Here is a 24,136-nt window from a genome sequence, read left to right as displayed (position 1 = left end):
CACCAACTTGATGGGATTGAGGTTGGAGGAAGGCACAAAACTGCTCACTAATATTAATAAACACTGCCTTTTTCTTGCAGTGACCGTAAGCTTAAACTTTTAAAACTGTACCTTGTTAGGTAAAATGCAACAATCACCTTCAATTTGGCGGCATGGTGGCTCAGTGGTTAGCCCTGCTGCCTCACAGCAGGTAGACACTGCTGAGTGCTAGGTTCGAGGGCCTTTCTGTGTGAAGTTTGCATGTTCTCATGTGGGTTTCCTCCCACCATAAAGACATGCGTGCTAGGTAACTCCTGCCATTGTCCTTGACATAAGCACTGGCATTACAGCTGGAGGCGGTCCCCAGGCACCAGACTATGGCTGCCCACTGCTCCTAATTAGTTTAGTTAGTCTCACAGCACAAGTTTCATACACCTTTCTGCAAAAGTACACAACCGACAGCACATCTATTGTATGAAGGGATATGCTTTTTATTAATACTACTCTCCATAAAGGATCAGATAACTGCTACAACAGCAGTTGAGTAGTTTGAATCTACAAATGTAGTTGAGCTAATCGATAACAGCAGCCAGTAGTAGGTAATGAGGGTGTATCAGAATGTAGAGTTGAGACTATTTTATGCCCTGCCAGTCTCTCACTTCATCACCCCCCCCCCCCCCATTAATAATGTATTGAGAATGAAAGTTAATGTATGTGATGAAAAATGTATAACCTCATGAAAACCTACTGACCTTTCATTGGTGATTTGTGTGAAGCACTGCACTTGAAAACCTGCTGCGGATGCTTTGCAGCTCTGCACACCAACAGTCTTATCTGTCTTAATTACTGAAATAAGAGTATACAAAACACAAATCCTTTGCTTTATAGTTGTTTTAAATAGTTTCACAGATTTCTACATATCCACAATCAGTGTTTATAAAACACCTGCTGTATCTTTTTTTATTTCAGACAGTGGCAGAACACTAATCAAAACGGGTGTTTTGGAAGCGTGTTTATAATACCTGGGGGTCATAACAAATTCTAATTAGGCCTGTAGCCATGTCAGGCAAGGCTCTCATTGCAAACAGGAGGCTAATTATTTCCACTGCACAGTATTATTGACAAACTTTTCTCTTGATTAAAAAAAGAAAAAGTAATCAGCCTTTGTATGCACCCTAGTGCTTGAGGAGGCGGTAAGGTGATCTGCTACTTAGCAGTGGAAAAAACAGAAAGGATAAGATGGTGGGCAGCACCAGATGATATGGACAACTCAGTAATTGGCCTCATTAGATGCCCAAAGCCCATGAAATGTGGCACTCTGTTTCCCATTAGGCTGAAAGTGCAATGATAAAAGAAAACATATTGATGAAGGATAATTGTTAGGGAAGCAAGGAGTATATATTTCATATTTTATAATGGGTAATCCATACGAAATGTTTTGCATATTATACATAGATCATAAGGAGTGTTCTTGCAGTACTGTACAAACAGACTTTACCCTTGACTTAATAATATAAAGACATACTCTGATAAAAAAAAAATTAAAGCTCAATGCCATTTTCATTTTGCATAATTCAGAAATGTATCTATGGGCTATACCAATTCTACTTTTTGTATAACATAGTGAATGTTTAAAGACCAAAAGACATTTTAAGCAACAAATTTGTTGGTAACGTTACTGTTGTTCTGGGTATAGCCTGTATTACAGTTTTTCCCAATTGGTTTCACGTTTGCTGAATCCTTGGCTCATTTTCCCAAAACTGGAAAATGGTAAACTCTACATGTCCCTAGCAAAAACATACACTGCATTCAAAAATGTTACATCTCTTTCCAAAATGTGTTTTTGCATCAAAATGACACACACACACACACACACACACACACACACACACACACATACACACACAGACACACACAGACACACACACACACACACACACACGTCATATGAATAGATCTGTCCACCAACCAACAGCACACTGATGTGCTCAACACAAAACACTACTATGACTATCCCATCAATAAGTTTATGTCTTTTGCATTCTCAGTGTTACGCTGTAGCCGGTTGTAAAAGACTGTCACAGTAATGTATACCCACTCAAATATAAATGAACAAACACACAAATGTAAGACAGTAACAAAAAACATTGCCATTTATTTCCAAAATGCAGTATTTTTGAACACTTGTGTTTTGCATGTACCACTTTCCATATCCAAGATGAGAAAACCAGGAAAACATGCAGTAAGATAAAGGGTTTACTGTACAAAAATTACAAATGAAAGTGACTAATTCTTTCAAAACTCTAAACACAAAAAGATAAAAACATGCAAAATGTAGGACGGAAGAAATCTGGCTGCATGCTGCCTCCTATTTTGGTCTGGCTACATCACCTCATCTACCTCCAGCTCTAGCTTCATCATTGAATCCCATTATTCTCCAAAACAGGAAAGCGCATCTGTGGCCTTATAGTGCTCAAGCTCTTTGTGCGCAATTCAGCAACTAGTGTTTACACCTGTGAGCAGTGGGTGTTGCCAATTGGTGTATAGAGCATGGCATTGTGATTGGTGTTGCTTTCCAAAGGGACTTCAGAGATTTTAATTTTGAATGGTGTGCCTAATGTAGACAGCTGTGTGTAGTGTTGTACAGAATTGGACGCTGAGTGTAATGCAAGAATTGTGCTTGCAATTTTGCAAACTTGGTTTAGGGATTTGATACATTTCAGGTTTCGGTTCAAGTCCCAATTTTGGTGTGTAAACAACTGAGGAAAACTGTAAACCAAAGCGGAAAACACGGGTGGTGGTGGTGGTGGTGGTGGCGGGGGTTGAAAAAACAGGCAACGTATTAACGTTATGTAAACTTGTAGCGACCAATAATTAACCAAAACTCAACAGTCTGTGTTTCAGGAATAATTTGTAAACAAACAAATCAACTCTCTTCAACAGCAGCATGTTTTTCTTTATTTTATTTAACTGCTAATAGGGCTTTTTGGCTATAACGTGTTTGAACCATGTTTGATCAACGCGTGCCTCAACCTGTGATCGGAGAATTGAGCTTCAATGGTGAGTAACAATATATATCACATCCACTTCACTTTGTAGGGTTTAGAAGTGTAGTTAAAGTTACACAGGAGGGTTGGAAGCGCTGTGGTAACGTTAGCTGCTTGGTAATGGGGTTTTCTCCGTTGACATGCTGTGTGTGTTGCTGTATAGTTAGGACAACTGTTTGGGGCAAAATGCTGACCCCACAAGAGGGTCATTTAGGTTACTGTAAGACTAAAGATCAGGTATAATTAGAGTTGGGTATGTGTACATTTAGGTTTAGTATCCGGGGAATTAACCTAATCCAATGCATTGTCCTCCAAGGTGACAAAAGCGTGTGATTACAATCTCTCTTTGCAGCACCGGAAATAATCAAGATGAAGTTAAATCCTCACCTCATCTGCAAGCTGCATCTTGTCCTCTCACCAACAATGACCGCAGCGCCATCTTGTGAAAGAATAAAGTAAGTTCATTTGAATGCGTTAGTAATGCCCATAGACTGTAGGTAATGCCGACACAATGAGCTGCCTTGCCCTGAGCGCTGAACAGGAAGTCTATTCAGAAGTACATTTTGTAATCTGTCGGGAATGGTTGTACAGATCATATATTCTGAGACAGGGTCGTGAGAATACAAGATACAGAGGGAAAGATGGAGATCGCTGCAGTTATCAGTAGATGGCAGTAGCATTACACCATGGCAAATGTAACCTTTGCATGAGATCATATCTTTTGTAGAAGGGGAAAAAAAAGTAGCCTTAAGCTTTGGTAAACAAAATACAGAACTGCAATTATCATTTATCGGATACTGTGTGTATAGGCAACAAGATCCTATTAGAAGATACTTGAGTTTATTTAAATTCATTACTTTCAAAGTTACCATAACGCCACATGTAAATCAGTGATTGTATCACTGATGGCTGCTATTTATTAAACAGTGCATCAGCAAAGAAGTGATCTTCGGTTAATTCACCCTGATAACAAAATGTGTCGGCTCTCTCTTAAGTCGCACTCATAATTAGAAAGTGAGATAAGTTATAACAACTGTGAGACTCCCATAATTCAGTCACAGATTTAGAAAGTGTAGACTAATTGCATTTTGCTTCTTATCTCATAAATTGAATCCATTCCAGAGCTAGGGTGGAAATCCTCGTCTTCAGTCATGGAAGGCGCCCGCTCCCGTGGATGCGGTGGATTTTCGCAGGCATGGCAAAGCTAAGAAGTTGGGAGAGTTTCATAAGGGCAGATGACAGATGCTGCCTTGTGCTGGCTGCTTGCACTGGCTTTAATGGTGTGAGCAGCATTTTAAGGGGCTGAGGGCAGCGGCAGAACACTTGACATTTGAGAGGTTATTAGAAACATTTACATGGCTGTGCATTGTAGTGTAGAGGAGAAACCGCAGCACTGAGGTCAGGTTAACTCTGTAATGTCATGTTGAACCAACCTCCGCATGACTTGTGAAGATCACAGCTGAGTCAACATGTTGTTTTTGCTCTAAATAATACACACCACAGCAGCAGGATCGCTGTCACTTTATGCACCATACAGCATATTCCTCTCGGCAGTGTGCGTTTAGCTGGAAACTCTTTGCCCTCTCTCCTTATATGCAATTCAGACAACACGCAGCATCTCAAAATAAAACATGAAGGTTGCTCAGTATGTGGTTGCTGTACACCATGTCTACCTTTTACTGGCATTGTGTGATCCGCCAGTCTCATGTTAGCACAGGATGTTTGTGCAGAGCTTTGGTCTCTGCATCCTGTGTGCTCCCCGCTGGCCTGTTGGCCAGATGGGTCAGTGACTGTATAGTCGGGGCTTGGCAGGCCCCTTCTGTTCTCTGCGAGGGCCCACTCATGAGACCCCAGAGACCAGAATTATAGAAGCTGGATCCCAAGGTAGATGGATTGCAAGCTGAGCAGAGACATTCACACACACATGCATTCAGTGCACACACACACGTACATTGAGGAATATACACCGCCTCTTGCGTGGCAGAAAGTGTATGTCGCACACACACACACCGACGTGTGCTACACACACTCCTGGAGGAAACAGATCTGTCAGAGGGCATAACGTCTTACTGATTAGGCTACTGGAACAGGGAAATTAACACAAGAAAATGTGATTTTATTTAATAAGCTAGAAGCAGGCCTGATCTTTTATTATTTCAGACAAGCTGTTCAGGAGGGTTACATTACTGAAGTGAGATTTTTCTTGCCATGTCATGTGGAAATTTAGTCAAGTCATCTTCAACTGTTATTGCAGTCCATTAACTCCATTGTGAAGATACATAATTGATGCAGCCTTTGGGTAGAGTTTAATCAAATGGAGAGTGCTCCACACTCCACCGCCAACTGAAAAATGAGACACGCAATCTTTAGCGATGTAGTTTGCGTGGTAAGACTATAATTCACACTTTGAATTGATTTATTATCATTTGAGAGTACACTTCCATGCACAATGCCCACAGCAAAACTTGTAGCTTTTAAGCGTTTAAAGGTGGATTCATGTGGAGGATTTATGTGCCTGAATTAAGATCAGTTTTAAGAAGAAAGACTAAATAAAAGTGCAACACCAGACAGCTGATTCTACTAATCTACTCCTTAACAAGTGAACACGTGTGGTATGTGATTTATTCTCTGTACCTTTCAGGTTTATCTTTGTTTGATGTGGATTTCTATCACTCTTCCTCAACTATTTATTTCCATTTCAGTTTTCTCTTTAGGCATTTACTTTTCTTTGAAATAACAATGATCTGTGTGGGATGTGGAAATGCATTGTTTTTGCCATGCTCCTTGAAATCAAGGGCTTAGCCTTCCAGTTAAATTTCACAGCCAGCAAGCACTTACCTCTGTCAACTCCTATTTAAGCCACAGGTGAACTGTCTTGCTTTAAATGCTGTTGGATTTTGTTTGTGCTGTGAACCTGAGCTGTGATTCAATGTTAAAAAAATGCACTACTTTATTTTTAACAATCTTCTAAAAGTGGGTTGAATCTTCATGCAGCCAAACATATTCACGATATGTATGCCAGTTCTTCTTTTCTCCATGAATGCATTTTTCTGACAGGGGAAATTGGGGGAAAGCAGCAGATTAGCGCACCTACTCAGCTGTGAATCTCAGTCAGCCGTCTTAATAACACAGCAGTCAATTAAAATCCATGAAGTCAGATATGTCATTTTCAAATAAGCATTAGCTGGGGGAAAGATGGAATTAGAAGTTTGGATATCGAAGAGATGGGAGGGGAAGACCGAGAGGGAGACGGCGAGAGAGGTATAACAATTATTACAAGAGAGGCAACACATACTAAATCCCCCAGCCAAAGATGAGTGAAGATAAAGGAGGTGACTGAGCTAATTGTGTACTGTCAAAATCTATATCTCTAATGACTGTCAAATGAGCAAATTTCAAACGTATTCTCTCCACCCACAGAGAGAGAGAGAGAGAGAGAGAGAGAGAGAGAGAGACTAATGTGATGAGAATGATGCCTGGTCTCTCCCGCTGATTAAAAATGCAATAACGCTGTGGCAAGCACACTGACGCACACACTCGCTGTGCAGCCGAAGCAGAGAAAGAAGCAAGGCGTAGGTCGATAGACCCATGGATAAGAAATGACACCAAGTGAGCCTACACTAATTTATTCACGTAGAATAAGAGGCACCGTATATTTTCTCGTAGAAAAACAAACAGCATCTCAGCTGCAGAGCCTGTTCAGATGTACTCTAACTTTTAGATGGTAATTAGTGGCTACGAGGAGATGTGGATGTTATGATTCATGTCTAACCAAGGGCTATCTTACTGTACAACTAATTATAAAATCTTGGTGTCACCATGTGCTGGTAACAGTAACTGGCCTGATTTCTTCTTCAGAGCAGATGGAGGAAGAAAACAATATGCTGGTAAACAAAAAGCATCATACGGAGGTTTTGAGTACAAGATGTGTGTGTGTGTGTGTGGGGGGGGAATAAGCGTGTAGTGAATAGTGTCTTTATCCACCCCACATTATATCAGGCCTCTGTTGGTCACTGACGGGAAGCAGATAAGGTTTCACTCTGGCTGGAGTTGGATAATTGGACATTTATGAAGAGATAGGAGAGCCCAGGGCCCAGGAGCCATGAAACAGAGCTAATCTAGACTCTGCATCAGTAAATTGTCTGTGAAAGAGCACATCAGGAGTTCTGACAAGATAAGGCAGGCTTTCTTCAAAGGCGGAGCTGGACCAAAGTGACATGAAAACTCCAGATAGAAGAAAGCCTGAGCGTTTGGTGCTGAGACTTCTACATGTCACACGAGGCGCATTCTGAAATGTACTTTTCATATACTGTAGCAGCGGTGTCACCTTGTCATCCAAATTGGGTCACGCAGACTTGTAATTCCTACACAATGAGGACACTTTTGACAACTTTATAACTAGACAGCTCTTAAGAATCAGAACTCGTGGCAAGCCTGTGTACTATTGTTCAACTTCAAATGTCCCACCCATAATAATCTGCGATTGACAGTGCTTAGAGTTTGAAACATTTAAATCCTCCTGGAGGAGTGTGCCTTGCTCTCGGTCCACCATGATTAGTTTCCTCCCTTTGATGTTTTCCCAGGAAACTGCTGCCTACGGAACAGGTGCATACTGAGCAGGTGGGCTCTTACGTAGGAGCCTTGAGAGTTTGGAGCTGGAGTAAACCATACTTCACACTATTTTAGGTAAGTGGGGAAAAAAAGCGACCTTCCTGAACATGTTTTCATAGTTGTGTTTAAATATTTTCTGCATCTCAAAGATTGCGTCTCTCAAAGTTTTGTCAAGATCCCAAATAGTATTGCTTGAGCTGTTTACTATTTCTTTTCTTTTTGCTGAGCTGTTCAGCCCCGACTGATTACTTGCACACAGACACTGAAACAGGCAATTAATTTGGTGGGGGAGAGGCTAGTCTTAATTGGGCATAAGTGGGATTTTGCCTTGCTGTGTGCAACAGAAAATGACAGACTGTGTGTATGAGAATAAAGACCATCTGGTCCCACAGGAGCTGAGAGATGCAAGACAAATGGAAAGAGAAACAAAAGAGAACCTGTGTGCTTAAGGATCTCATTCCCTCTCTTTCCCACTATCTCACTCTCTTTCTTTCTCACTCACTCACTCACACACACTCACTCACACACACACACACACATACACAATAGAGGAATCAGCATCTCTTGGTCATATATCATTTGCCCATGTAACAGCCTAGAGAGAGATGCCGGGTGAAGAAACAGAAGTCTCTCATGCGTGGCCTATTTGTTTTTATATTATAATCGATATTGAAAATAGTAACATTATGCTTGCGGGCAGGCACAGGAATAAAGAGCGGTAAGCTCGTAAAGCTCGGCCATCAGCAGGACAAATTGATCTGACATGTTATATTATTCATGTAGGGTGTTGGTGGTGGGACTTGGAAGGAGCAACAGGGAGAGAGAAACAACGGATGCGACAGAAAAGAGCAAAGGATGAGTAAAGGAGTCAGCTAGTGGACATCCTCCCCTCTCGCAGGGTCTCATCTCTTTGCATGACAGCACTGCTCAGTGAGTTCACTAATGTAAATGAGCACATGACATTTCCATTGGTTTACAGAAAACCCATAAACAGTGATTAATTGCACTTATTCATACAGCAGTTTAAATACGCCAAACTCCCTTGCGCTACAAAACACGAACATGCCCACTCATACGCACGCACAAGCAAAGAAATAACTATGATATGCTGTCTGGTTTAATTGTATAAAAGATAACAAAATTATTTTATTACATGTTCATAATTTGACGGACATCACAACATACTTGCATGATTGCTCTGATATGAATGTTTCCCACACCATAATTAGGCATAATATACCCAGTACGAAACTATATAAAACAAACATGCTTGCAGATACAGGGGGGGGGGGGTCAATTCAATTCAATTCTGAAGCGTATTATCATTTTCAGAATTTATTTCTCTTTTTTTGTTGTTTACATCAAATAGAACAAACATACATTGGCACATGCAAAGTGAACACTTTGTGGTGCTTTTCATTACCATCCAAATCCAATTGAACAAAGACTGGATATCTATTTTTGTACTCCAAACATGAAAATACTCTCAAATATTTACAAAAAACCATACTTACAATGCCCATCACTCTACCATAATAATAATCATCTGGTACTGATTTGAGTTGGTTTCAGTAAAACAAAGTCTACTGTATGTGGCAGAGCTTGCTGTTCAAGGTAATTAAATCAACTGCAAAAAAAGAGGCACAGAAGAAAATCACTGAAACAATACAAAACAAAAAATCAGATAATGGGTACCCCAAGAGAATATGGCTTTATGACATTTCAAAAGAAAATATCTTGAAAGCAGATCCACTGTCCTTTTTATTTTGCGGTATGTCCTCGTTCACAGTGACCCCTTTTAGCAGGCAAGTTGTTCTCTGTCAGAGAGAAAAGGGGCCACAACACAAGTTTAAAACCTACAGTTTGGTTCGTTATGCCGACCCAGCCACACTGGCCTACAGCTGTGCTAGTCTCTGTCAGTACTCATGTATCATGTCTGGATGAAGGTTGGATGCTATCCAGTCCTGGAGTGCATAGGTACTGTAGGTGGTGCTGTGATGCCTGTGCTCGCTCTCCTGTCTCTGTCTGTCTTTCTCTCTTCCTCTAGAGCTGCCCTCCCTTTTCAAATCACAGATAAAAGGACAAACAGCATTCATTGTCAGCAGATCAGATCCTGAGGTTGTTGTAACTCACATATGTTTTCTTGGTTGCTTGACCTGAGAACAGAGTAAAACAAGATTAGGATTTACTTTGAGGACTGCTTAAAACAAAACAAAAGAGGCAAATGCTTCTTAAAACTAACTGCTTTTGGAAACTCTTCCTACTGTGCATTCTTGCCACCATATGTGTGCAATCAGTTGCAATATTTTCTGGCCTAGTGTATAATTTCAACTCACAATGCCCCCACGTACAGCCTTAGTTTCTATTTTCAGATGTTGACTAGTGATAAAAAACACAAACGCCACACAAGTGAGCACCGAACAAATGCTAGGGCATGCAATGTGATCCCAGCCTGGATTGCCATGGAAACCTATCAGAATGTGGCTGAGTGCCTAGGTGCTGTGTGTTTGTGTGTGTCCTTCTGTGTATCTATCGTTATGAGAACCAATTTGAGGTTCAAACCTTCAGAGTGAAGGCATTTCTGGCTCGTCGTGACTTCTGTAAAAGGCTGTTTTAGGGTAGGCATTGTTGTGGTGGTTAACATTTAGTAAAACGTGAATGTAGTCAGTGAACCAACATCAAGTATAAGGATGTGTGTGTTGTCCTTTCTGTGCGGAGGAGAAGGACCATGTACATTTTCTTAATCACAGACATTGCTATAAATTCTCATGCTCTCTGCTTTAATGTTGCTATGGCGACCAGCTCCCATGGGCTATGCAATTAAAGTTGCACCATTTCTTTACAGCTGCATTTTGTAGTCTTGGCCAGCAAGTAATGATGAATAAAACATACAGATTATTGCTTTTAACCACATCTTCAGGAAGATCAGTTTTTTGTGTGTGTGTGTGTGTGTGTGTGTGTGTGTGTGTGTGTGTGTGTGTGTGTGTGTGTGTGTTCTTGTTTAACTATATTTGTGGGGTCCAAAAACCAGGAATACAGTATACTTGTGGGGTACGGACAGCTTTGTGGGGCCAAAATGCTGGACCCCACAACTTCAAAGGGCTGTTTGAGGGTTAAGACTTGGTTTTAGGATTAGGGTTAGAATTAGGTTATGGTTAGGGTAAGGTTTAAGGTTAGGCATTTAGTTGTGATGGTTAAGGTTAGGGTAAGGAGCTAGGGAATGCATTATGTCAATGACGGGTCCCCACAAAGATAGTGAAACGCAGTGTGTGTGTGTGTGTGTGTGTGTGTGTTCTCGTCTGGGATCTAGACATCTTCCTACGCTATCATCTAATTTTTAATATCGATAGCTTATTATTCATCTCATTTCATAACTTTTCTTACATTTTGTTCTGCGGTTTTTGTTAGGTTCAGTTTTCTTCCCACAGTACTCATTGTTCATAAAATGAAAGTGATCTGAAAAGTCATCCACACATGCCTGTTTTGATTGATCTATATTTGAAAAAAAAAGATAGAAGATGAAGATAGAAAAATAGTACAGGATTGTGAAGCATTTCATCATCTCTGATTTGCAAGGTCTTTTAGAGGCATAATCATACGGTGGCCCTGAAGTGCAAATCACCACAGCAATTAGAGAAACGCAACAACAAATCATAAAACACAACGGCAAATAGGAAAACACAACAGAAAAAATGAAAACACGACAGCAAATATGAAAACAAAACGGCAAATAAGAAAACACGACAGCAAATAGGAAACCACGACGGCAAATAGGAAAACACGACGGCAAATAGGAAACCACGACGGCAAATAGGAAACCACGACGGCAAATAGGAAAACACGACGGCAAATAGGAAAACACGACGGCAAATAGGAAAACACGACGGCAAATAGGAAAACACGACGGCAAATAGGAAAACACGACGGCAAATAGGAAAACACGACGGCAAATAGGAAAACACGATGGCAAATAGGAAAACACGACGGCAAATAGGAAAACACGACGACAGCAAATATGAAAACACGACAGCAAATATGAAAACACTTAAACAAATCACAAAACACAACGGCATTAACTTCTACCGGAAAAGGTAGGGCCTATCTAGTAGAGGACGGACCCTCCTGATTGGACAGACGCACTGTCTGTCTTTTGACAGGAAGGAGAGGTGAAAAAATAAGTGCCTCACTGTCTATGCATTTAACAGACGGACTGGACGAAATGGATGTGGAACTATGAACTGTGCTGTTGGTGAATCGGCGTCAGTCTGCTTGCAGGAGGAGAATATTCTGTCAGGAACTTTGCTCGCAACGTGCAAAGGTAGGTAACGTTACCGACACCGATAGGCTTTAATGTAAGCAATAGTCGTTTTGTCTTATTTATCCCATGTCAATAAATTAAAAACTCGTGGGAGTTCATGTTTGTAGTAGTCATAACACTTACCGGTAAGGAGAATTGCAGTAGCTAACCGTTTACATTAGCTTGTAGTTTACTGCATCTATGCAACATTAGCTCATTGTCCAGTAGCTTCTAGCTTTCAGACAAATGCAGTGCAAAATATGATCAGCAACTATAAGGTAAACGCTACCAGCTAATGAGCTACCACAGGCAGTATGATATGCATTAAACTGCAAGTGAGAAAGGGTAAATAGTACTGTAAACACACAAGCTACAAGGCTACAACCAACATATGAAAAGTCATAATATCTCCATTGATAAACACCCACTAATACAGTAAAGGTAGGTGTAAGTGTGTTAAATGGTCAACAGTTGTCAGTTAAGACCATGATGAAAAAACTACACCACTACACAGTTACATGAAGTACCTTCATGTTTCAGTATGCTTAAATATACTTGTGATACAATTCTAATCTTACCAGGACAGGTTGGATACACTGGAAACCTAATCTACAGGACAGGTGGAAACTACTGGACTAACCTAATCTTTCTCCTTCTGTCTGCAGTCCGGAAGCAACACCATCATCGGGAGCTGAGTCTGATCGCCGCTTCATGTTGAATATACTTGTGTACAGTATATAGTAATGTTTGAATAAATGTTATAATAAAGATACACGTTTCATTAATGTCTTTTTAGAGCTTGTATACCTAACTAGTTATTAAAACAGGTAGCATCTGAATATAATTACTCAGAAGTTTCCTGTGTCCAGGTCATAATTTGATGGAAACATTGAAAAACAGTTTATATTATATACACACACCCAAAAACTTAAAAGACACAAACAAACTAGTTAATTTAATGCATTTATTTTTTGAATGGCAATCTCTAATATAGTAAATAATCTATTCAACATCTCTTTTTGGCCTCTGTCTCCCTGCTTGTCTTTTGCTTTCCCTCTCCTGCTCATCTCTCCCTTCTGGTGACGCTAGTGCAGCCACGACGCTGAAGTTGGCATCCGATTCGCAGCTTCTGATTTGGCAGTTAAGGGGAACTTAAAACTGTTTTTTTAACCTCTTACTGTATTGAATGAGTCATAATGTTAGTCATTAAGGTAAATTTATAATTATGTCTAAAACACACTTTTAGATTTGTGAAAGCTTTATTGTCTTTATGAGAACACAATAAGCTTTTTTTCACATATAAACCACATTAGACTAGGTCTAGATCCACCTAGACTTGTCAAATCTGGACTACATTATCCCAGAGAGGCTAAGGAGTCTTAAAAACACAGTTTGGGATTTGTGAAAGCTTTATTCTATTTGTGAAAATGCCATAAAAGGGAGATTTTACTGTTTTTTGCATACGTAGACCACATTGGACCAAGTCCACATCCAAAACCACAATATCAAAACTGGACAAGAATTAACTCACTCTCTCCATGTCATTTATTATATCCATGAGTAGGTCTTCCCCTGTACTTGTGTAAACACGGTAACGCAAATTTGGTAATCTACAGTGGGCAATACAGCACCGTAAAGAAAAGACCTTTACGACAGCAGGTGTGGTGAAAATACTACCACTTTTATCCAAAGTGGCCGCTAGAATTAACACAAACTGAAAGTTACATATAGCCACTTTAAGTCATAGAAAAAAATGTCTTCATGAATATAATGTGGAACTGCTGTGGACCTATCTCTGACAGCAACACATTTAGGATGTATTTGATCCTGTCAGAAGACACCATGGTGCACACTTTATCAGAGAGTGTGTCACAGCTGTCGAGGAAGTTTGACAGGTATTTCACAATCCTGTCCAGCTGGGTTTCATCATCAAAGAAGATCGGGACCCAGCGTTCCCCAGAAATGGGGTTGCTCCTCACCTGAGACAATGGCCTATGAAGTATGAATTAAAAAGAATCTTAATAAATACTCAGTCCTGCCTCTTTTTCTGAGGAAAGGTGAGAAAACAACACTTATGTGGAAGGAGAAGGATTTGAAGAGTAAATTAAACCACTGGCAAATCTATGACGATATTTGGATTGATTTCCAAAAGGTAAAAATAACTTTTTCTACTTTTCTTTTGAAGTGAGAAGGAAGACCTGCTCATGGATATAAGAAATGACATGGAGAGACGTGGACTTGTACGTTGAATGTCAATTAGCAAAGGCCATGCTGTGGCAATAAAATAAAACAGTTTATTTAGCCTCTCTGGGATAATTGTGGTTTTGGATCTGGACCTGGTCCAATGTAGTCTATATGTGAAAAATACAGTAAAATCTCCCTTTATTGCATTTTCACAAATAGAATAAAGCTTTCACAAATCTCAAACTGTGTTTTTAAGACTCCTTAGACTCTCTGGGATAATTTAGTCCTGATTTGACAAGTTTAGAAAAACGGTGAAATCTCCCTTTATTGTGTTCTCATAAAGACAATAAAGCTTTCACAAATCTAAAAGTGTGTTTTAGACATAATTAATAATTTACCTTAATGACTAACACTCATTCAATACAGTAAGAGGTTCAAAAAACGGAGGTTCAGTCACTTAGCAATGTAAATTATGTTTCCCTGCTGAATCGGACAGTTTTAAGTTCCCCTTAAATTTCCCCTTAACTGCCGAATCGGAAGCTGCGAATCGGATGCCAACTTCAGCGTTGTAGTGCAGCCTCCATTTGTTCCTTAGTCCCTGTTAAAAGACAGCAAACACAAGAAAAAGATCTTTACCATTATAAATGCTATAACGGAATGTTATACTTGTTACATGGGAAACTACTCATACATTTTAGCTTTCATTTAACGTTGCTAGTGAAGTTAACAAGGTGCAGCTTTACCTCCAATCCTGCAGCTACAACTGATAAACAAACCAATTTCTAAATCTCTGCTAACATTACGCATATACAGTAACGGCTTACAAAAAGAGATGAAAATGGCACCGGACATTAAACTTTACGAACACAAATGGCATAAAAGACAGCAACACAGCTAGCTAGCTAACAGCCTAATGTTAAATGATAGGTTCAGTTAGCTTAACGTTAGCTCGGGGTGTATCTACCTAATTATAATAGCAATTTGTACCAGCATTAATGCGTAACACTTGACATTGATGTAACACATTAACGGTGATAACAAATGTACGGCAAACACTAAATATACTTACATTTAAATGTTAATTGTGCCATCAGCGATGCCGCTCCAACTCCCACTTAGGTCCGCCATTGTTGTTGTTTTTTTAACGAGCCGGCAAAGCCGCGCGCATAGGATTGTGGGTGATTTGGGAGCACGAAAGACAGACAGTGCGTCTGTCCAATCAGGAGGGTCCGTCCACTGCTAGATAGGCCCTACCTTTTCCGGTAGAAGTTAATGCCGTTGTGTTTTGTGATTTATTTAAGTGTTTTCATATTTGCCGTCGTGTTTTCCTATTTGCTGTCGTGTTTTCCTATTTGCTGTCGTGTTTTCATATTTGCCGTCGTGTTTTCCTATTTGCTGTCGTGTTTTTCTATTTGCTGTCGTGTTTTTCTATTTGCTGTTGTGTTTTCCTATTTGCTGTCGTGTTTTCATATTCGCTGTCGTGTTTTCATATTTGCTGTCGTGTTTTCATATTCGCTGTCGTGTTTTCATATTCGCTGTCGTGTTTTCATATTTGCCGTCGTGTTTTCATATTCGCTGTCGTGTTTTCATATTTGCCGTCGTGTTTTCATATTCGCTGTCGTGTTTTCATATTTGCTGTCGTGTTTTCATATTCGCTGTCGTGTTTTCATATTCGCTGTCGTGTTTTCCTATTTGCTGTCGTGTTTTCCTATTTGCTGTCGTGTTTTCATATTTGCCGTTTTATTTTCCTATTTGCTGTCGTGTTTTCCTATTTGCTGTCGTGTTTTCATATTTGCCGTTTTGTTTTCCTATTTGCGGTCGTGTTTTCCTATTTGCTGTCGTGTTTTTCTATTTGCTGTCGTGTTTTCCTATTTGCTGTTGTGTTTTCCTATTTGCTGTCGTGTTTTCATATTTGCCGTCGTGTTTTCCTATTTGCCGTCGTGTTTTCCTATTTGCCGTCGTGTTTTCATATTCGCTGTCGTGTTTTCATATTTGCCGTCGCGTTTTTCTTATTGCTGTTGTGATTTGCACTTCAGGGCCACCGTATAATCATGAAGATATTACACCGTATCAATACCAATGTAAAACTGCAGAACTGCTAATGCTCTTAATGCTATAAATCACTCAGAGTCATCTCATACAGGCCTGATGGGCCCTGAAAGGGAGGTATTTGGCGCTCTGATGGTTACAGGACTTGACGGACAGTCTCCAGGGATGGTCGAGGCACAGTTCAGGTTTCGGGGCGGTCATGCACATAAATTCGCCATTAATAAATGTCACTTCTTCTGCCGCTAAAAAAGAAGGGCAAGAGGAGGAGAGAGAGTGCTCGGAGGTGAGACGAGGTGTGAAGATATTCATGTAGGAGAGACAGAAGGTGAGAGACACACAGAGCAAATGACACAACGCACTTTTGGGAGGGCCTCGCAGAGACCACATGCCCTGCTTGGGGACTTTTGATGTGCTGCTGCGACAGATGTTAAGGCTTCACCCTCAATGCAGAGTGAATTTGCTCATTGAGCCACATGTGTGACTGGGAAGGATGTGTTCCCCATCCCCTGATGCACTTGCATCAGCTATCTGATTTATACTGTATGTGTGTAACTCACACATTCAGTCACACACAGATACACACATTGAAAACCGCAAGCTCACAGTTGTACACATACACACATACACAAAGCTTATTCAGCTCCTGACAGATGAGTGTGACAACTGTTGGGGGTTTTGGAGAAACTCCCAGGAAAATCTGTCATCTCATAGGCATAATTTAAAGAGGGGTTGAGGGGCTGGTGCACCTGTGGGTGCCATGATCGCTCTGTGTGATTAGAAGCGTTGTGGGAGAGGAGGCCTTTGGAGACTGATGTGTGATTTGCATGAGCTGTCAATCATCTCTGTCTTCATCCTGACAACTAGAGAAGAGCAAAGAGCTTCCATGGCAACGCTGGTCTAAATTCCACTTTTTTTTAATCCAAAACCCTTTTGAGATTTGTTGTTTCTCACCCCAGACGAAACACTCTTATCACCTAACTGTGGAAGTATGTAGGCTTCCCCACTCACATACTAATACCCAGTATTATCTTTGCTAACAGGATCACGCTTGCTGTTTCAGATGAAGGGTGGTATGAGTAACACACAGCCACAGAGACAGATTATCTCTTTCCATTCCTGGCGACAAAGCCCTGCTTCTTCAAATCTCTTGACAGAGCGAGTCCCCCCACATCTTCTTTCATGCTCACTGCTGTGCACTTGAGCTAAAGGTCTAACCATTTATCAGGAACCTGAGATAACTGGGTCCATTCTATAGGACATTATGCATACTTTTTACCCAAGTAGCCACCCAATTAAATTGCTGGAATGGGACTTTCTAGTACAAGAAAGGAAATATGAGAAAGACTAGAAAGACATCTCATTCGCCCCTTTTTGGGAAAATAACATTTAAAACCTAGAAACCTCCAAAGCACAGATATATATAATCTATCTATCTATCTATCTATCTATCTATCTATGTAGATCTATCTAGATAGATAGATAAATAGATAGATATTGAATCTGTGGCTGTGAGATATATATATATATATATATATATATACATATATATATATATATATATATATATATATCTATCTATCTATCTATGTAGATCTATCTAGATAGATAGATAGATAGATAGATAGATATTGAATCTGTGGCTGTGAGATATATATATATATATAGATAGATCTATCTAGATAGATAGATAGATATTGAATCTGTGGCTGTGAGATATATATATATATCTATCTATCTATCTATCTATCTATCTATCTATCTATCTATCTATCTATCTATCAGCTCTTGGCTCTCTGTGGTCTGTATAACATCCTTACGCTTTATTAACTCATTGCAGACTAAATGGACAGACTGAGCCTGTATGTGTTAATAGATTTTATGACTGCCATTTTGAGACAAATGCTGGTGCATAGTTTGACATAGAAAAGCATTCATGTTGTGTTTTACAAATTACTTAATATTTCATTCTGGGCTTTAAAGCAGTAGATTACATTGATTCTGAGTACACATGAAATGTGGTCTAATGTAAAGTTAAAGTGCTCGGTTCTTGGTGCATACATATGAGGCTTTGTGATTCTCTCACCGGGCTACTTACTCATGGGGTCAGCAGCAGGGTTCTCACACAGCTCAGTCTTAGCCTCTCCGTTGGGCCTCTCGTTGGGCTTCTGGGACAGACGTGATGACATTGTGGCAGCTGTGACCACAGCCTTGAAGCTACGCTTCCTCTTCTGTACGTTCATCTCAGGGTGGAAGATAATGATGTACACCTTGGGCATGTAGAGCATGCCCAGTGCTACTGAGGCACTGAGGTTCATGGAGATGGTCAGGGTGGTTGTCTGAATGTATAGCTGGAAGAAAGCACAGACAGGTAAAAAATGATTTTAATACAGACTAGAATAGCAATAGAAAAAAAAGTTCTATGAAGCAGATAAATTAGTCACTTTAAAACCTTATCAAGACAAATGAGGGGCGAGACAGCTACAATGGCTTAACATCTATGGCCAATTACAGAACAGTCACACTGTTGAACATAGGAAGAGGCAAAACCTAATAATAACCATCGCCTGATAACAGAATATGAGCATCCAGCAAATAAAGTTCATTAGTTGTACTTTTTTTCAATCCTGGAGTGTAGAGAAACTCCTCTAAAAAGGGCCCACGTGACACGTCATTAGATGGATGTTTGACTAATTTAATACACAACCTGATAATAACTGATAATTCTATTCAATAGCAAAATTGTTTTTCTTTTATAATCTAATAATATTATCAGATACGTAGGTCGTGTGGATATTCTCTATGTGTAGATGTGGGGAAAAGAGCAGTCATGCGTACGGTAACATAATCCAGCAGCATTTATTAAAGCCTGACCTGCAGCTACTCCGTCAAGTCCAAGACAGTTCAAGCGTATTAATGACAATAGCAGAAGCATCCCCATGACTTTGTCAAAGTGTCCTCACATGGCCTCCTTTCTACCAGTCCGTCCACTCGGAACCTTGACTAGATTGATAGACCCCGCTGTCCGTGAAATGTTGCAGTCACCTTTCCTTTCCCCTCATATCAGAACCTTTATCTTACCACTCAAGCATTCATTAGACCAATCTACAGCCGCTGAGCTACTTCTTCCTCCACTAACAATTCCTGTAGCTCCCCGGATTTCAATGTCAATTCCTCTTTGAGTAGAGCATGGACTAAGAACACTGCATCTCACTGCAGGTCCACATTTGTTTTTCTGCAGCTTTGCACGCAGTGGAGTGCAGCCTGTGAAAGGCTCTCACTGTGTTAAGTGGTAAAATCATTCACAAGATTTCCATTCATGTGAGCCCAACACGGGTACGCTTTAAATGTTTTCTCCTTAACATTCATTTTCAGAGGTAACATAACACCCTTCACATGTGGTAATTACGAGCCTACATACTGTAACCCAGATCACGCTAACATTTAGGTTAACACAGCTATTTCATCAAAAGGTGGTGATTTCATTAAGAGGTAGTGAAGACAGTAATTCAGCACTCAAGAGCCTCTTTTTTTATTTAAGGGTCTTGGAGGAGAAAGAATCGCTTCAAGAGGGGACATTATTGTTTCAAGAGCAGATCACCAAAGCCCTCTCATTAATGTACTGCACTTGAAAGCATCGGATGTCAGTTGTATGCTGCCAGCCACTGGTAATGTGAACGGGGAGAGGATACATTTGTAAACACATTAGCCACCAGTGTATCTGCAGAGCAGCGAAATGCTCACTGACTCAGTGAGAGGAAGAAATGTCACCATTTGCATACAGTTTTTCTTGGTAAATAGCACAACTAATGGTTATATCTTTCATACAAGATACATATTTACATGCCAGTCATGCCTTTGTCGTCCAATCTCCACCAATCATTCAGATGCCTGATACCATCAACATGCCAATACACTCAGCTGTCTCTTTCTCTCTCCATCCCCTCCCGTTTCTGTGTGTGTGGAGCAGCATCAGACGCAGTGATCTGGCTGGCGCACCATGCATAAATAACTGTATGAATATCACAATGCTCTCAGTGCACTCTGTTCTGAATCGCTTCAAGCCAGGGGAGAACGGAAATGTTGTGCTTTCTATCACGTCTGAGCTGTGAATTTACAGTGCTTGTCATTAGATATATTGGGGTGACAGATCAAAGCGTTGCAAGGAGTACACGTGGCGTCGAACATAATCACCAGAGAATCTCCACCCTGTGCTGTGTTTCCATGTTTGGTTGTTGGTAACCTGTCTGGTATCCATAGCAACACTACAGAGTTTGGTGCGAGCAAGTAAACATGGCTGGAATAAGCTTTTAATGAGCTTCTGATACCTTAGACGCTGCAATGCTGACCCTATCAGAACTGATTTATTGACCATGCAGAATAGTTGATTCGGGAGCAGGCGCACAATGAGTATTAGGTGCTTACTCATACTCATCACACACAAGCAAACACGCAAAAACACACACGCACAAACACACAAACACACACCATAACAAATCCTTTTTCTTACGGCCTCTAATCACACACAGTTTTTCATTGTGCCTCTCGATGAGCTTGACCCAAATTCAAAGCCCATCTCACCCACCACTTGAATGTTTAGCTTGTCAAAGAACATTCATAATTAATTCCTGTTGCTTTAACATAAATAAATACGTGAAGTCATTTTCACAACTGCTTGGCAACTCTCTATTTTTAGCCGCATTAATTATTTATTAACGTCCTCATCAAGAATCAAATCAAACGGTTGCTTTTGAGTTCGACATCTCATTGACAAGCCAAATGCCAACATCCAGCCACAACAAGCGACATGTCTTCCATTTAGACAAATGGCTGTTGAGGGTAATCCTCATAATTATACCCACTAGGGATATACTTACTTCAAAGGCAATTTAGTTGGGTATGGTTGAGTACTATAAATGCACACAGCAATAAGGACTTGATTCAGTAAGTGACAATTAGGATGCTCTCTGCCCAGTTGGGAGAATGACTTCAATAATGGATCCAGGGGATTTGCAGTCTCCTCTCAACTACCTGGATGTGTCTCTTGTTTTGGGTGGCCTACTTTCTAGCCGGGCTCATGTCATGAATAACTCTCTCTGGCTTAGTGCCGCAAAGTCCTATTCCACATTGGAGACACTGCTTTCTGTGTGGACGGTCTTCCCACTCATTTTGACTCTGTGCAGGAGGTCTCAATTTCTGGGTTTTAAGATAAAGAGGTTGTGACACATATAATCCACTCTGCATTGGTTAGAGCAGGTTATTAACAGTCAAAACAATCGGAGGATGGCACTATTCCTCGACAAGATGTTTTTATAATAAGTTGTTCACACCTGTCTGATGATATGTTGCTAATTAAGGCCTGTATGCAAGCGTCTCAAAGTTGGAAATCAGAACAGGCACATCTTTGGGCCAACCTTTTAGCACTAAAGGTAAATGTGTTATATTTTTTTAACTTAAGAAATAACTCAGGCAATGTTTAGGAGAGGAGAGATATTTTGGTAATGCTTGATGACAATGAGCTTAGAAAAAAAGATACCGTTTTAACAAAACCAGCAATTTTTGTTACTTGCTGCAGAAATAGCTGTCTTCACAACCTTAGGCTTTTGTGCGGCTTTGATCGCTCAAATCAAACTTTACAAACATCTTCATGAGGCGAGATAATATATAATATGGGGTCTTATATGTTATTATTGATTTATTCAAATTATAGCAGAGCTACAATAATTGAGAGATGTGTTCACATTGTTACGGTTTATTTCCTAAGACTGAGTTGCATTACAGAAATATATTTTCTCCCAACTGTAAAGAACAAAGTGGAAGATTTGTGTTCCCAGTGGAGAGACATGCCACAGCCCACAGAGAGTTTCCAACATCATTGCTGAACAATAGATGCAGATTGTGTGTGGCATGTTTTGTAAAAAGATGTGGTTGGATAAAGCTGATATGATAATTTCACGCAGCTGAGTCAAATTACCTGATATTGTAATTTGCATACACAAAAGCCAAACAGGTGTTTACTTAAAACCAGCTAAGTAAATGGCGTGTAGGTTAATATCAATATGGGATTTATGCTATTTACCGTACTATATTTATTTTGGCATCATCTTTTTGCATACATTACTATGGCAATTACCCTTGTCTAATACTCCAAACTGCAAGTGCAATACGTTATAATCGTTTCTACTTTGGGACTCTGGAGTGATGTAAAACCGCAACATCTCCCATTTGAGCTCTTCATCCTAGGGCTGGACGTTAATCCAATATGATAATTAATCATTTTTTATGGAATGGTATCTTGATTTCATCGTATATTGAGATATTGTGATATACAATTACATTGTCTAAATTGATAATTACAAGCACATACTGACTCAAATTTCTCAGAAAATCTGATGGGAAATATTTTGAGGGAATATCATTTGAAGGTTGCGGTTTTTAGTTTTTACATCAAATTATTTGTGTGCATGCATGTAAACATAGTCAGTGTATGGCTGGAAAAACATTTCTTTCTCTATAATTTCACTTGGAACTTCTTCTGAAAGTTCTTAATAAAGGACAGTGCTTTTTTATTTGTCAAGTATTTCATTCACACAGGAGTATAAAAACATAGGCTTTAACATGTTTTTTTCATATAGACTATTTATTTATGAAATTACCAGAAAACATGCTGTATTGTGATATATAAAGTCATCGAAAGAGGAAATTATCTATATCAGTATCTAAGGTTTTTTATTTTGGCCATATCGCCAAGCCATATCATGAAGGATGTTCAACATCTTTTTTCAAAGTTCCATTTTTCTTTCCATTACACTTGACCAATGTTACCTTTTGCCTGCAGTCTGCACAGGGTTTCAAGCATAAAATAACTGATAGGCAGGAGAATTTCACATATTTTTTAAAAGACTCCACATCTCCGCAGTAAGTGTCAAGTCCAACTCCTGTCAAGTGCAGTTGTTTTTTGAGAGAGCGAGAGAGAGAGAGAGAGAGAGAGAGACAGGAAGATTAGAAGTTGCAATTTTCATTTTACTTTCTGAAAGCGGGATGAGAGAGTTTTTGCCAAGTATAGTTAGTCATTACTAATGATACGTGGCAGCACAGTCTCTCTTGTGTGAAGGCTTGTGGGTACAGGACATATCTTATAAGAGCCTAAGTGGTTTCCATACATGTTTTGAGGTATGTTAGTTTTCATGACATGAAGTTCTACTTTAATCGTGACTGAATCTTGTGGGTGTTTCACTACAAAGTTTCTGTCTAGATCGTTTCCACCTCAGGTAAAATGTTTCATTATATCATCATCCTACTCTTTTAAACTGTAAGAAAAATTCTGTTTTGTGGTCAAAGAGTTACAGAATAAGAGGCTTCTTGTGTTCTGTGACAGCATCACTTAAATGTATTTGCTAGTTCTGTTCTAGTTTTCGTGACTTTGACTTATTTTGTACATTTCTATGTCATCTAGTTTGTTCAAATGGTCTATTCGAACAGTAGCTTGCAGGCCTGGGGCCTCATGTATAAACGTTGCGTACGCACGAAAAGCTTACGTATGCACGAAAAGCTTGCTTACGCTGGTTTCGGTGTGATTTATAAAAATGAACCTGACGTAAGAATATGCGGGCCGTCACGCAATCCTTTGAGCAGACGTGAGAATGTGCGGGCCTTCCGCAAAGTCTTGTCTGGCACTGTAACGTGGCGAATTCTAAGTGAAAAGTGCCGAAACTCACCAACGTTACAATATAAAGTTTCCACTTCACTTACTGGCATACGTCTGTGACATTGTCTATGAAAAAACATAATTATATCCGCTGATCATTTATGTGGATAATGTTTCACATTTTTCACACTATTAACTGTTTAATTCGCAGGCTACTTAACCTCTGTTAAACATGAGGACGGGAAATGAATGATAAATCCACTTAGAAAATACTTTCAGTCATCCTCTGTATTTCCCATAGATGAAATACTGTATCTTACTCAC

General features: G+C 39.9%; 1 protein-coding gene and 1 long non-coding RNA gene across 4 annotated transcripts in view; one reads left to right on the top strand and one right to left on the bottom strand.

Annotated features, from left to right (window-relative positions):
• Nucleotides 1-2,863: 2,863 nt before the first annotated feature.
• LOC116062035 lies at nucleotides 2,864-8,127 on the top strand. Its single transcript, XR_004107876.2, has 4 exons — nucleotides 2,864-3,039; nucleotides 3,379-3,481; nucleotides 7,610-7,712; nucleotides 8,030-8,127. It is a non-coding gene; the product is annotated as an uncharacterized LOC116062035 (long non-coding RNA).
• An 829-nt stretch (nucleotides 8,128-8,956) lies between these two features.
• LOC116062033 (metabotropic glutamate receptor 7-like) overlaps nucleotides 8,957-24,136 on the bottom strand; it is a 111,077-nt gene continuing 95,897 nt past the window's right edge. For 2 of the 3 annotated variants that reach the window (XM_031316487.2, XM_031316485.2), the window contains exons 9-10: nucleotides 18,263-18,515; nucleotides 8,957-9,695 (exon numbers count right to left, since the gene is read on the bottom strand). In XM_031316487.2, coding sequence (XP_031172347.1) covers nucleotides 9,592-9,695; nucleotides 18,263-18,515 — 357 coding nt within the window. In that variant the 3' untranslated portion in view covers nucleotides 8,957-9,591. Of the gene's footprint in view, nucleotides 9,794-18,262; nucleotides 18,516-24,136 lie in introns of all 3 variants that reach the window. The other variant, XM_031316486.2, reaches the window with a different exon arrangement.

The sequence above is a fragment of the Sander lucioperca genome, chromosome 12 (assembly GCF_008315115.2).
Source record: "Sander lucioperca isolate FBNREF2018 chromosome 12, SLUC_FBN_1.2, whole genome shotgun sequence".
NCBI classification, from domain to species: Eukaryota; Metazoa; Chordata; class Actinopteri; order Perciformes; family Percidae; genus Sander; species Sander lucioperca.
This window is presented reverse-complemented; position numbering and strand designations above follow the sequence as displayed.